General features: G+C 36.8%; 1 protein-coding gene across 1 annotated transcript in view; it reads left to right on the top strand.

The window, feature by feature from the left end:
- The window catches only part of HACD2 (3-hydroxyacyl-CoA dehydratase 2), a 46786-nt gene extending 31516 nt beyond the window's left edge, over positions 1–15270 (top strand). Inside the window, exons 5-7 of the mRNA XM_006259416.4 lie at positions 8343–8464; positions 9871–10049; positions 11598–15270. Coding sequence (XP_006259478.1) covers positions 8343–8464; positions 9871–10049; positions 11598–11680 — 384 coding nt within the window. The 3' untranslated portion in view covers positions 11681–15270. The remainder of the gene's footprint in view (positions 1–8342; positions 8465–9870; positions 10050–11597) is intronic.
- The last annotated feature ends 221 nt before the right edge of the window (positions 15271–15491 follow it).

Here is a 15491-nt window from a genome sequence, read left to right on the forward strand (position 1 = left end):
AATTTGCTTGCTGGTATTTTACTTCACTTGTGGTGACCCTCCACATAAAAGTATAAAGATAGAATAACCTGCTGTTTTTCCAGATACTACAGGACTTCTTCGGATCATAAACATTTGTTCCGATTCTGTTTTCTCCCTTTTACAGTCTTCTGGACTCTTAAGTGTTTTGTAGTTGAACCCAAGCTCTTACTTTCCAAAATGGGTATTTTATCACCCTGGTCTAGGTTTTGATGGAGAGGATGCAATATTTAATTTGCTAGTTACTGAAACTTAGATATTCTGGGAAATATTTGTAAACAGGTCATGGGGCTACTAGAGCCAGTAAGAGATTGTCATTCTCTTTACTTTTCATTCCATCCAGGAAGAGCTCACACCAACTTCTGAAACTTCCTTAGCCTGACGAAGGGTTTTTGAACCCGAAAGCTTGCGTAATAATTGTTTTCCAACTATTTAAGTTGGTCTAATAAAAGATATCAGATTCACCCAAAGAACCTTGTCTGCCTATGCCCTTAGACCAACACAGCTACAACCTAGACCCCTGTCACTCTCTTAGTGAAATTCCTCACGGGAATTCCTTTCATCATTCTTTCATGGCACTCGATTCCACTGTGTAATTTTGATTTGGGCAACACCAAATTGCTATATCCTGAATCTTGATAATTTATAATGTCCTTTTCCATTCAGCTCCTCATTCTGTTTTCATTGAAGCAGATAGCAAAGCTCCTTTTACTCAGAGCTGGAGCAGGATCAAGCATTGTAGCCAATTCCCATTCTCTAAGAAGCTCTCATTACTTTTCTAAATAAAATTTCTAATATTATTTTCCTTGTACAGAGATGAAATATTTAAAAGGTACTCATTTGCCTTTTAATGGTAAAGAAAACAACAAGAATAGTTAAATGTACTATAATAGTTCCCAAAGTGTGACATGGACTGTCCAAATGTGTGGGATGATTGTATAAGAATATTAATTTATTTTTAAAAAAAACAGAAGAAAAGAATATAGTATATGAACAACGTTGTCAGGATGGTCAGAGTGGATTTTGTTGGGTTTCTAAACCGACCGTGATTTTGGTAAGTTTTCTGTATTGTCTTACACCTGCCCAGGAAGACAAATGAACCAAACCAAAGCTAATGCTTTCTACCTCCATCTGCCCCGGAAGCCTAACTAAGATTTTAAAAGAGATCCTCCTGACCCTTAAATCATTTTTATGGGCACTGTTTTCTAGGATATAGTCCCCAGTTCTGAAAATATGCTCTGCATCCTTCTTTCCTCTATCTATACCTTTTAAATGTGCCTGTCTTAAGATGTGTTTTGTTTGAATGGCTTCAACTTGCATAGGAAACCAGAAAATCTGCAGTCTGTGCTGTCCTCATTACTAGCCAGACTGCATCATCTGCACATTTCATCAACGGTGTCTAAAGTAGTGATCCTAGTCCTCATCCAGGTGCAACCTTACAGAAACACCCATATTTGATGATATCCCGCTGAGAATCACTTCATGGAGATCTGCTGCCGAGTTCTGACTCCATCTGTGTGCACTTTCACCTGTTATTGTTATTTTTTTCATCAGAATATTAGGCATTACCAAGTTAAATGCCTTAGAATTATTTTACATCTATAAAGTTTCCTAGACTTGTTATCTCATCAGAGATTGAAGTTACTTCTGGTATAACTTTCTGCCAAAAGTACATCTTGGTTCATTATTGGCTAATTATCTCCTGCATTCCTTTTATGGACAGATACCCAAGAGTATGTGTCCCTGTTACCATAGTCTGCAAAGCTGTCTACTACATTTTCCTTATTCCTATATTTGTTTTCGCTTGAGTAAATACTGTGCTCTACTGACAGATCTCACTATGAATCCAGATAATTGTAGTTAGGGTCCTTATCGGCTCTAAAGGGGGAGTGTGGGGTGGGAAACTTCACTAGTGGTAATTGCCTAATTTCAAGTAAGCTAAAAAGCAAAGGCTTCAGGAAATAGAGTGATTAATCTAAAACATTAATTCTTTAAGAAGCCCCCTTAGACAATACATGAAACTGTCCTTGCCAGTTCCGTTGCATTTTGAACTGAATAGTTCTTTTAATGTAAGAATAATGGTAAAGGACTTATCCATGCTGAATAATTTTTTTCAATCTTAACACCATAATCATTAAGGATTGGGCTGTCTGTGCTACTGTTTTATTATCCTAAGATTTAGGTTTATGGATGGTTAGGACTTGGGTAATGCTAGCTGCCTTCAAGAATGGCTTTCCTACTACCCAGAACAGTAACAGTAAAGCAGAGAGCAGGTCAGGTGAGGAGAGTCTCTCGATTTTGTGCACCAGCAATGATGCCATAGCATCTGGGTAGATGTTTTTACACTGTCATGAGAGTTTTCTGCTTTTTCTAAAGGGCTGTCTGGACAAGTGAGATCCTTGACGAAATCCAGGATTAATGTCTTACACACCTGTGTGGATTTAGTAAGACCTGTGGATGCATGAGGTTTTGTAATACACTTCAGTTTTTATGTTAACTTGAGTGAGAAGCATTTAATATCCTGCTTATCCAGATTGCTTGTAGATATGGTTCATTCTTTGGAAGAAGAAACATTAGTAACATATTCTCTTGTTCTTTTGACCATTTAAAAAACTATTTTGACGTGATTTGAAGCATGATTTTTGCTCTTAACATATGTGTGCTTTCATGATATTTTTGTATGGTGTCATCCTATTCCTAAATATAACAGTCAACCGTAGCTGCATGGTAAACTTCCATTGCACTTTGTTCACTGTTTGGGGGAGAGATTAGATTCTTTTTCTACAGTCAGCTGGGACATGGCAATTGTTAGCTATGTGGGACAGGTCCAGTGTACGGTGCAGTACATGCTATCCAGCAGGTATTTATGGGAATCTATTTAGCCTCTCGTGAGTCCTGGTGTTAAGACAATGGCTAAGAAAGGGAAGGAATGGCCAGGAATGAATAGCTCAATTAAAAGTAAGTAGTGGAACAATAGAGCCTTTTAGTTTTTTTATGTTACCTGTTTTATGTAGATCATCAATGACAACGTTGGAATCATCTGGTGACTTGTCAGTGGCTTGTGTGTAATGTTGCTTGATGATTTCTCACTCCAGTAGAAAAGCATTATTATTATGGGATCTTGTTTGGAACCAATTAAAAAGCTGGGAGAGGTGTTAGATGCGCTTTCAAGCAAACAGTGCCCTTCCTCAAGTCCAGTATTTAAAAAAAATTAGTACAGTTGGTCAGGGTGGATTTGATTTAAATCAAATTGATTTTAATTCATGATTTAAACCACTGGTTAGTAAGCCTTGATTTAATCACTGTTTTCAACCAAAAGTGCATTTTTGTTGTTTGATATAACCTTCATTAAAATATTCCCACACAGGCTCTCTTTTATGATCTGGCAAGCCTGCTACCATGAGAGGTTTTCCCTTCTACCATACCATTCCCTCAGTAGATCTCAAATCAGTGGAGAGACTGGACTCAGAAACATATCCCTCAAGACTTCTGGAATATTCTGCTCAAAATGTTTCTCTCTTGTTTCTACTACCCTGCCCTCCTCCTGCATTTCTCTCCAGACTCTTCCTCCTTGCCCAGATCTACTCCACCCCCAACAATATTCATTTAACTTCTTCCAACTTTGCACTTTTAGAAAGAGGCAAGGGCTTGACTCTGTACACAGACTTGCAGAGAGCCAATAGGGCTGACGGGTAGGTAGCAAGTCTATCATCTTTCATCTCCATATGCCACTGTTAGTGAGGATGTTACCTCAGGAGGCATAAATCCACAGTTTGAGAACTGAAACTAGGCATCACAGAGATGCTTACTGGGATCTGCAAGGCTGAGCACTGACTCCCACTGGGTTTTCTATAATCTTTTCTAATATATAGAAGAGCATCTGGGAACCCTATAAAATTGGGCCCCTAATATAATCCATGGCCTGTTGTGACTTATTTATAAAACTTTTCTAAATAAGTTACATGAATATATTGTCTCAAATAATATATAATTAGAAGTTATAATACCTCTTCCATGATTACATCTTTGAGCTCTAGCATATCTTAAATTTAAATTATCTGTATATAGGTTTATGTTTAAAAAAAAAAAAGCATCTTAACAAAAAAATTAAAATACAGTTAAATAAAGAAGTTGATTGAAATTTTAAAATCTGATTTTTATTTTTTTTTAAATCGTTGATTTTTATCCACCCTGCAGTTGTTTCACCAAAGAGAAATCCTTGGTTCTTATATATTTCCTGGACCCTCCTGGCTACAACACCACTCAAATCCTACTAAAAAGTTGAACAGTGTGTATAATGTAGATAAGCTTTTTAATTTTTAAAACTGGCCTTTTCAGAAAACAATTGAATTGTATCAGAGTATTTTAGGGAAGTATATCTGTGCTTTACAGTATCTTGTGTGGGCAGATGAAACTGCCATCTGCTATTTGTCGAGTATACCAAAAAATACTTGAGAAAAGGGAGACTGCCATTTAACTGTGCTAATAGCTTAGCTTATTGCTCTGGGATAATTAGAACTTTTTAGTCTGTAGCATTTATTGGTATTGATAAGACAGAGTCCACACTAAAAGTTTGACAGTCAGTGACAGAACATTGTGAGTTAATCATGACTGCGTACTCTGGTTTTACATCAGTGTAGTTTTTGTAGTGATCTACCAGTAGATTTAAATGTATTATCAAGACCCATGCATCTTTTCTAAACCCCCATTTTCTGTGTGAAGACCACATATAGATACTATGGAGGGACTTGAAGTTGTTTAGTGTTTCTGTTTTAAACTCTGCCCATTTTTCAATCATTTGTGGCTTTTTGATGTGTTCATCCTGTGGACTGAATTTAGTTTCTGGAAACTAATTTAGGCTTCTTCCCCAGGATTAGTTTCTGGGTTTTGGGCTTCTTTTTCTGATTGATTTTTAAATAGGGCCACACACCAAATGCCTGAATCATTTTGCTGACTGCCATCTACCAGTAGAAATGTCACACCCTGCCTCCCCAGAAAGGTCAAGTTCTCTCTTTGTTCCTACACCGTACAGTTACAACCCCTTTCATGCATCTGCAAGAGGAAACAACAGTAGAGGTTGCATGAACAATCTTACTTGTCATTTCTTGAGTTATGAATCTTCATTTTGTATTCTGACAGTTTTTCTTAACTAATATAAAGACTGCCTCTTATTCACAGTCATCAAGATAATCAAAAATAAGTGCAGAACCCACATTGGTGATGAATCAGTTTAAAACAGCTGTCAACAGCAGTTTAGCCCATGGTCTGAACAGCTTAGTTAAGGTAGCATGTTAAATGATCAGTCATGTTAAGAGCATGAAATGCTTTGAATGCAGTACTAAAGGTTTATCCAAATGTCTACAGGGGAAGTAGTATATTTTAAAGTAAAAAATAAAATGAAGAGGGATTTTAATAAGAGTCCAGTGATTTGTTTTTTTTTGCAGAGAGCACAAGGCTGCTAAGTATAGCCCTGCAATCACTCCCTTACACTGCCCCGGGTATGCTGTCCTAGGGAAAGGGATGATATTTGTGCTGAATTGATGCAAGCTGTGTCTGATTGAATGAGATTCTTTATTATTGAATGAGGCTGTTTAGCAAATCAGATCTTTTGAGGTTTGATGCGCTTTTCAGACAGATTCACAAATCTGTTTCATTTGAAGCATTAAAAGAAAAACCCTACACACACAATGAGGAGTTCTAGTCGTTATAAATATTTACCACCAGACATACTGATAATTAATCTGGAACCTCATTCTTTCTCTAGTGGGGTAATTGCATTAGAAGAAACATGGTAAAGAAAGGAGTACTAGTCACCTGCGTCTTTGTTTCACTATTTGCAGACTGTTCTAAAACATTGCAATATGCTTCCTACCAAACTCTTTTCCAACCGTGTTTGTTTGGCTGATTAGATATAGAAGCAGGTTCCTGTAGTAGCACTACAACCACTATGAATCATGTTCAAATGCATTTCTGTAAGAATAGATTGGGAATGAAAAGAGTTATGATTTGAGAAAGCAGTGGTTACAGAAAAGTTATACCACAGATTTGATAGCGAATACTTTCCCCCTCTTCTCAAACTGTGTTTTCTGGTCACCAGGCATAAGAACCAGTTTCTTGCTCTCTGCCCTGGTCTTCTTTTCCACCCCTTCCCCTCCTCAACTCACACCTCCAATTTTTGTGCTATATCTAACCACAGTTTTGTTGCTCATGTCCACCCTTAGGCCCCTCTGCTCCCAAGGCAGGTGAAGGCTTGTACAATGACCTATCTGATTAAACTGTCCCCAGGATACCTTTTTTCCCTTGTGAAACAGCGTGACTGAAATGAACTAATTAAATCCTGCTCCTGATTTGACCAGAAGGTGCAGCTGTTGAGTGCTGTGAAGTTTGCCTGGCCCGGGAAACACTGCCATCTCTGCAATACTTGTACTTCTTTCTAGTTGAGGAGTCAGCCCTGCTGTCTGTAAAGCAAAAGCATCCAAAGGTCCCAGTTAGGTTTCAGAGTCCATTGTTTCGCCTTCTCTAGAAATAGATAGGCAAATGCAGTCCTCTTCCATGAAGATCCCTTTTTTATACATGAAACTAGAGGAATTACTATACAACATGCAAGCAATTGGTTTCATGTCAAAAGAGACAAAGAAAACTTGCTATCAAGTGAGGTAGAAGCGGCTTAAAATAAAAGTATTATAATCAAGAATAATAACAATGGCCTTTTCTGGAGCTGCTGCGTTTCCTTACGTAAGGTCACGCTTTGCAGTCTGCTTACTACAAATGCCTTTTTACCTATTGTCCCCCCTGAGCTTTTTACAAGCAAACATATGATCACCTCTGTCTATGTGCAAAGGTTTCAATGGGCCCATATTTTTTTCTTGTTCCTCTTTTTTGTGCGTGTGCACGTACTTCACCCTTTGTGAGTCGTTTGTATCATCTGCATCAAGTGACTTCCTTTTCCCATAGAATTGGGGGGGGGAAATAAGCAGGCACTGGTTGAAGAGGTTTTTTGTTCTCACAGTCTAGTAAAACTTGGCTCAGGGTTCTAATACAGCTGAGAAAATGCATGACGCTACTGGAAAAAACTAAGTGTAAAAATGTTTGCTGAAATACATATTATGTATGATAGGTTACAGCAGTTCATAATACAATTATATGGCCACATAAACTGCCATACAGTTGCCATTCTTTTTCAAATTTGACAGATAGTTGCGTTCCCAAATCTAATCTAGCACTTTAAAAAAGATACCTATGGTTGGAATATAGCCTTAAAAATGTGAACAGAGTAACACTGATTCTGTGATATGTCCCAAACACCGACTCTGAGAGGTAGGAAGCGTCCCAGTCTTCTGTATCTACACTGAAATCCAAGGATGCTTTTTAAATGATCCTTTTAGTGGAAATTGTGCTAGATCTAGTGGTAGAAAAGGAGCCAAGGTAGGGAAAGGCAGATAGTTGAGTTTAGAGAGGTCCTGCCTTAGCCTTTTAATTAGTGTCTAAAATTGAAATATAGACTTCTGTCTTCCTAGGAGAGCTCCCCCTTGTTCCGAATCAAACTAGTAACCTGTAATTTTCCCTTGGCCAGCTTCTGTGATGAGTTAATATTTTCCAAAATAAATTCTGAATCACATTGAGAACTAAATATATGGGACTGTGTAAATCTATCTACTGATGGGGCTGCCATCAACATAATATGTGAATGCCTCTCACTCTTGAATGTATTATCCTCATAACTTCTTCATAAGGTAAGGAGATACTGTTGTTCCTAATTTGCAGATGGAGGGCCTGAGGCACAGAGAAACTGTGGTCAACTAAAGTCAAAGGTCACACAAGAAATTGTGACAAGGCAGGAAATTGGACCAAATCTGTTCTAGTCCTAGGAGTTGTACCCCAGTCGTTATCCACCCTTCATCTTTTAACTAAATCTAATATCATCTGCTCTGTGGGGTAGAAAGCAAGATTAAAACTGGAGTTAGCCAATCTGTATATATCTGTCAGGTTACTGAATTGTTCCATTTTCTGCACATCGCTTGGACTTAACGACGGCGTAGCATAGTAGAGCTCTGAATACAAACCATAGTGATCAGGCAACAGGTTTACACCATTCACATTGTCTAATTTTCTTGCGAATTTTTCATTATTGACAAGTATTTATTCATTCTAAATACGATTGCAAAAGCACTGTGTTGCTCTTAAAATATTTGGAATTCATTCTCGTAACTGATGTACTGAAACCATCTGTAAAGATTAATTTCTTTGTGAACTATTTCTTGGTGTATAAGTAACCAATAACATTTTTCAACGTATATTGTATATTTTCCTTCTCTCTTTAATAGGTACAGAGTGAAGACAGTGTGCTCTTATTTGTTGTTGCCTGGACAGTCACAGAGATTATCCGTTATTCCTTTTATACATTTAATTTACTAAACCATCTCCCTTATCTTATCAAATGGGCCAGGTAAGACTTTTTTATAAATCTTGCAACACCAAAATGTTTTTACTGACATGGCAGAAATGTACCCTTTAACAAAACAGAAAAATGATCCAGTAAGTAATGAAAATGGTGGTGGTATGAAGAATTGGTGATCGTTAGCAAATTGGCACCTTTGTAAAAATGGGAGTTGAGACCTTGTAAGACCTTTAACTTCTCCAATTGAGAGGCCTCATTCTCTTCATGATCACGAAAGAAATAAATTTTTGTTTTGAACTGTTTGACATTTTGGTAACATGATAAAGCATCAGATTCAGTATTTGAGTTTTGCTATAATCTGCGGGTCAGAGTGAATGACTTCATTTTTGTGCAGTCTTGTAGCTCAAAAGTGCTCGAAAACCGTTGTAATCCAATAGATGAGACTATTGGTTTGTAGCAACAGTCCTTCTTATTTTTCACGTTCGGTAGACCACGGTGAATATGAAAAGTGAGTTTAAGATTTTAGGTAAATGTGTAAATGAAACTTTAAAGCTGAAACGCTCTCTTCAATCAAGTAATTAAAAAAGGTGTTTTGGGGTACTGAACTTGTGCCTAACTTTCCCTGCCAATTTGTCACATTTTCTTTAAAGGAAAAATGATCTTTCCCTCCTGTTTTGGATGAAAAAGCCATACAAAGGGGTTGTCTGACTATGTAAATGAATGGTAGTTAAATGCACAAAGTAAACAAATATGAAAAAACAGGCAACGCATTATCTAGTGTCTTTTCTATTCATCTGAAAAAGTTCAGGCAAATGTTATATTTGTGGCCCCCTTTCATTGTGTTCAGTTGTACCGTTACAGTTTTTTTTCAAACCTCATATTTTTAATATTTCAATATGAGTTGGAATGGTAGTAATATATCCATCGTGTATTTTTTTTATCTACTGTAAATTCTTCCTTTTTAAATTGGTCATCTAGCTTGAAAAATATGTTGTATGTTTGACAGGTTTTTGTATATGGGGCATTTCGTTGCTCAGTTTTGGCAGTGAGGCGAGACTCGTTTTTAAAGCCAACATCCTCAAATGATCTAGAGCTCGGGTATCTACAAGACTACTTTTACCTGACTTTTTATATCAACTAGGTACTAACCCTTTTAAACAAGAGAGCTACCTCTACTGGTGGGTGGCTTAGAAATTCAATTTATACTATTTTAGGGCTGTTCTCCAATCCAGTTTTTAACTCATTGGAAGCATCTCAGCTTTCAGTTCATTTTGACTCATTTTACATAGGCGGTAATGGATGCAGTGATCAAATACCAGTTAATAGAGAAACAATATAAATATTAAATTTATTTGAGAGGTTTAGACACTTAAGTAAGCATAACTTTGTTTAGCAAAAACCTGTAAGAATCCAGTCTGACTTGTTTAAAACTTTTCCCAAATACTTTGTTCTAGGTACACGCTGTTCATAGTACTGTATCCAATGGGAGTCTTAGGCGAATTACTCACAATATATGCTGCTTTACCCTTCGTCAGACAGTCTGGCTTGTATTCCATTAGTTTACCTAATAAATACAATTTCTCCTTTGACTACTATACATTCCTGATCCTGGTTATGATCTCTTACATTCCACGTAAGTACAGCATTAAATTAGATTATTATGTTAAAACAGTAGAGGCCAACTAGAAAATGGGGGATTAAAGTACACACATCAGTAGCTACTTGTACAGGTAGTAGCATCGTTTTTAAGAGTTACTTGGAAAAAAAAAAGATCAGGCGAAGGTAGTCTGTTTCTTCTCCCTAGTTGAAATATAAAATAACAATAATCCCTTTTGGTAAATGGTAACCATTTTTATCACTTTCCTGTGTCTGTTTTTTTTCCATTAACAGAACTTTAATCTTCCAAAAAGAGTTTGAAACAAGTTAGTACAGAGAATGGACTGTAGTCTTTGTGAGAAATACTACTTTTGTACTCTGCTAGAGAGAGCAAAGTGAAAAAAGCTTGAACAAATAATATTGCCGATTTCTGAACAGGGGCACCTGAAACTTTTTTTTTTAGTGTTCAATTTAAGTAGGGCAGGACTGTTGTTGTTGGGGTTTTTTGTGTGCAAAAATTGCTTAGAGCACACAGCTGGTATAAACTAGCCTTGTCTGGGTCATGTCATTCACTAGACGAACTGCTTTGGAGCTGAGCATTCAGGCTTGTTCAGTTATTTCTGTGCATCTCTCCAACCTCCCATTTTACTGTGCTTTTCTTTAAAGCTTATCTTGTATAAATGCAGTTTTCCATTCCCTTTGCTTCCCAACCCTGTGCTTCCCACTTTCAGGATCCAAGAAACTGTTCCAGAATTGGTGCATTTTTTTTCATTTATTTTTTTTAATCTCCCTTCAGGACCCTTTTTCTTATTTTGTGTATGCAGTTCAGGGGCCTTTTTATTTTTCTCCCTATATACAGATAGCTTCTGCTTAGAGAGATGGTCTGGCATACTCACTCTGAGGACACAAGAAGCACCACACTGGGTCAGACAGTGGTCCATCTAGCTCAGCGTCCTGTCTCCAACAGTGATAGAAGTGGATGCTGCAGAGGGAGAGCACTGACTTGGACTGGATATATCTAGAGTGCTCTATCTCCTATTCACTACTCCCTGGCATCCAGCATTTACTGGGTTAGAGATGCCGGAGGAAACATCTCCAACCATTCTGTTTAGTAGCTATTAATAATTCTATCGCCCATGAATGTATCTAGTCCCTTTTTGAACAAGGCTTTGCTATCTGCCTCTCCAGCACCTGTGGCAGTGAATTCCAGAAGTTAAGTGCGAGTTGCTTAAAAAGGTACTGGCATCCTGGGACTAGTGTGGTATGATCTTTAATGTTGAAACGTAGTCTGGAATGAAGATCTACGTTGAATCAAACAGAAAAATAAGGTTTTCTTTTTGACGTAAAAAAAGTGATTGGGCCGGCCAAAACTGATGAATTGCACATCAGATCTCTAGTGAAGAAAAATCTGCATCTCCGTTTCCTCTGTTACTACTGCCTCTCTTTCTGCAGGATTTTAGTTAAAAGTGGATAAGCAATTTCAGATTTTCAGAGAGAGAGTGTGACCTTGAGTATGTAAGTGCCTTCTGTCAGGTCACGAGCCTGACTTTATTCTGTTATTTACATAAGTCTGTTCTCTTTTCAGTCTTCCCTCAGCTGTATTTCCACATGCTACATCAGAGGAGAAAGGTACTTTCTCATACTGAAGAACACAAGAAGTCGGAGTAATTCCAGCACTTTTTCAGAACTTTTCACACATCCGAATGCTGCAGATTTTTCAATAGCCAGCACGTTTATAGAGAATGAAGTTAAAACTAAATCAGAGGTAAAAAAAAAAAGGCCTATAACTTAGAAAGAATAACTAATACACTTGTTAACTTTGTTGACTATCATATGAAAACTGGATTATCATTTTCAGCATGCACTGCTATGGAGAATTTCTCAATTTTATGTGGCTTAGGCATTTTAGCCTTTTACCTTTCCTTATTTTAAATAAAAACCTTTTTTAGCATATATTGCTATATGCCTGAGAGTTGAAGAATGAGTGACAAAGCTGTACTCACTAAATGCAGTGCTTGAATTGGATTTATATTATTGACATGCTTTTCTAAAGGTGCTTGACTGCATGCCAGAAATTGTATGTATTCCTGTAGAAGCAAACTATATTCCCTGGAATGCTCTAACATTTTGGCTGGGACTCCAGCAAAGGGGGTAGCCCAGGCAGATTACTTCAATCTAGTAAAATAATTTGTGGATTTAAAAGGCAGTGGGGGTGAGAGCAGGGAAACAATTACTGGAACAGAGAGAATGCAGTTCTCTAGGAGATGATACTGTACCGTGTCTGACAGGAGTGTGTTCCTTAAAGATTCAATTTAAACTGATTACCTTGAACACTGATGTTTTTAGTGCTACTCCTGCAGAGGTCATGAAGTGCCCTAAAGTATTAAAATTGTTCTGAATACAGCAGCCTCGGTTCTCCTTTTTTATTTTTTAAAAGGAGAGTGAAATGTTAATGTTTCTGAATAACTGGACAGAGCAATGTCATGAATAATGAACATATACAATGTGATAATGTGAAATATATCACTTAGTAACTTGGTGTTTTCTTTCCTTTTTGGCTTTAAATTATTATTTCCAGTTGGTATCTGCTAAGCTCATTTAAGTCTGTTTTGTTTATGCACTTGTAAACACAGATAGGATTCAGATAGTTTAAGAATAAGTGTAGATAATTGGAATCTAAATGTTCCACACAGAGCCTTTTTCCAAATTGTTTTGGATGATTGGACTTAGATGCATAGTCAGCAGTTTCAATGATGCTGTTAAATCCAATATGAACCTAGTAAATCCAAATGTTTTTCTTTAAACCTAGTCATTTAGAGAAACAGTATTTCCATGAATGGGTTTATGATTACATTGTCTAAAAGAGCTGTTTTTAGAGAGAAATTTCTCTAATCTTTTTGTTATGACTCTTGTCAACTTGTTCCCGGTTCCATCCAGAAACCAAGCAGGATTTTACCAGAGCTCATAATGGTCAAGAGCACTCCACAGATAAACAGACCTTAACATTTAGTTCAAATGGTGCTGTATTAGCAATTGGAAGGGAAGAAAAACTAAGGCTGCCTTAGCTCACAGGCTAATTAGAACACATCAGAGCAGTCAATTAATAGAGTCTGCTCTGCATCCTAATAGGCCTCACTGTCACGTGTATAAGCCCCTACATGTATAAAAATGGCCATGGGATGCTTTACCTAACCCTCATTTGAGAAGGTTTAGATAAAGTGCCCATGCAGCCATTTTTACGCACAGGGTCTTAATCCACGTGAAGGTGAGGTGTTTAAATTAGAGCAGCTCTCTGGGAACTGCTCTAGTTAGAACGCCCCTCCCCACCCCTGAGCACACGTATAGGCAGTCTAAAATTGTAGTTCATATTAAAACACTTTCTTCCTTTGGGGTAGGAAAAATATAAAGCCTACGCTAAGTAAAAGTGCTTATGTATTTTAAAGGCAGTAAAATGTTGTGTATGTCTTGCTTCCTTTAGTGAATTAGAGAAATGCAGAGTGGCTCAAACACACTGCAACAAAATAGGGTATACTTAGATTTATTGTTCAAAAATATGTTCCCTTCAAACTAGCTATCCAAGTTGATGATGGAGGGTGTTTTCAGTGGAAGGCACCTAAATAAAAAAGCAAAATGGCCTACATTTCCAGAAATGCTGAAGTCTGTGGGGATTGTGGATGCTCAGCTGTTTTGAGAAGCCACTTTGATTTAGAGTGGCTTATAGTTAGGAGTCTTATGCTCCCAATGTTCATTTTTTTTAAAAATGACATATGAAATGAAGTACATTAATTCTAATTGGAAATTATACATTAGTTTACTTTGTTTCTTATGAAGCAGAGAAATTGCTGCAAATTGGGGGAAGGCTCTTTACAACTAACCTATTTAATTAAATAAGCGTTGTGTTTTGAAATGCTTAATCTATATCAGTATCATGATACCAATACAAAGATAGTTGACCACACAAATGCAAATGAAATCCTACCCCTTTGTAAAAAAAAAAAAAAAAAAAAAAAAAAAAAAAAAAAAAAGGTACTCCCAAAAAGTGTTGCGTTGCGTTGCGTTTTTTTGTTTTGTTTTCAGGATTTTGTTACAAGAGAAAGCATCACCAGACATAAACCTCTTGCACTGGAAAAACAAGCAAACATTACAACAAGCAAAATCCATTTTGCACAAAAAGGAGAAATCTAACACTTGATCCTGCAGTGGTTACTCAGGCTAAACTCCTGCTTAACTGTAGCATCAGGCTCTGAGAGATCTTTTGTAATACATGAGGTTTTCTTTCTAATGCATATTTAGTTGTAGTTTTATTTCTTTTCATAAACTGAAAACTAGTAGCCTCCTCTGTGGTAGGTGTCTGTCCCTAAAATTTCTTTGAGTTTGAGAACCTAATACTGGAAGCTTTTGTAGTTCCCTTTTTTTTTTTGGTACAATCTAGGGTAATTTTTCACAAGCTTTTAGCTTGACTTGACTTTTCTCTCCTGTCAGCATTACCAAACTGCCATAGCAGCCGTCCCTTATCTGCGTTGGTGGTTTTTGTGCTGAGCCTAATAGTTTTGTAGACAGGTTATTAACTTGTGCCCTACAATGCTTCTTCATCCATGTTTATCATTTCATGGAAAAGACCACGGTCCTTTTCAGTAGACACATCTCACACGGAGTTGTAGAAATTTTCATATTGTAAATCACAGTGAAATGCAGACTGTAGTACAGACAAACAAATGGTAATTTTTCACAATGTAATGTTTCTATCAAAGATTTTTTTTTAATTACCAATAAAAAAGGTTAGCATTTGTGTGGACCAATCTGCAGTGTCATTTAAAAACCTATCTTTCATAGTCAAATATTCATGAATATGCATCAATCAGATCCAGTATATTTTGATGCATATTCATGTGATGCAGTTTGGGTGAAAATTATACATGATATACAGCTGTTTTTGTATTTTTTTTCTATGTTGTGAAGAACAAGATTGTAATTTTATAAGTATTTGATTCACTAAGATTACAATAAGTTAAATGTATCTTTTGTATATTTAGAAAGCTGATAATACATGCAGTTCTGAAAGACTAAGCATAGACTTTTTATCCATGTATGGAAGATGTTTCTACTTGATGTTAATGTAGTGAAATGGTTTATTCACTAAATACCAATTGGTGGTGTTACATTGTGAAATAAATTGGTTCTGTGCTCTCTGCCTGGATTTGGACTACTGACAAGTGATGTTAATTCTTGTAATCGAAATAAAATAATTCTGAGTTAAACGTAGCATTGGTAGTATTTCAGGAACAAAAGCATACATCTGTTTGGACATGCAATAGAAGCTTGGTTAATCCTTAGGTTTTATTACAGTGTACTTGAGTTACAGATTTCTTTAGCATATGTAACCTTTTTGCACTCAGAACCTTGAAACATAGTAAACTTGATGTCCAGTAACTAACGTTTTATTTTCCAGCTTCAAGAAATAGCCATCACAAATGTATTG

This window comes from Alligator mississippiensis, chromosome 4, assembly GCF_030867095.1.
Source record: "Alligator mississippiensis isolate rAllMis1 chromosome 4, rAllMis1, whole genome shotgun sequence".
Classification (NCBI taxonomy): domain Eukaryota; kingdom Metazoa; phylum Chordata; order Crocodylia; family Alligatoridae; genus Alligator; species Alligator mississippiensis.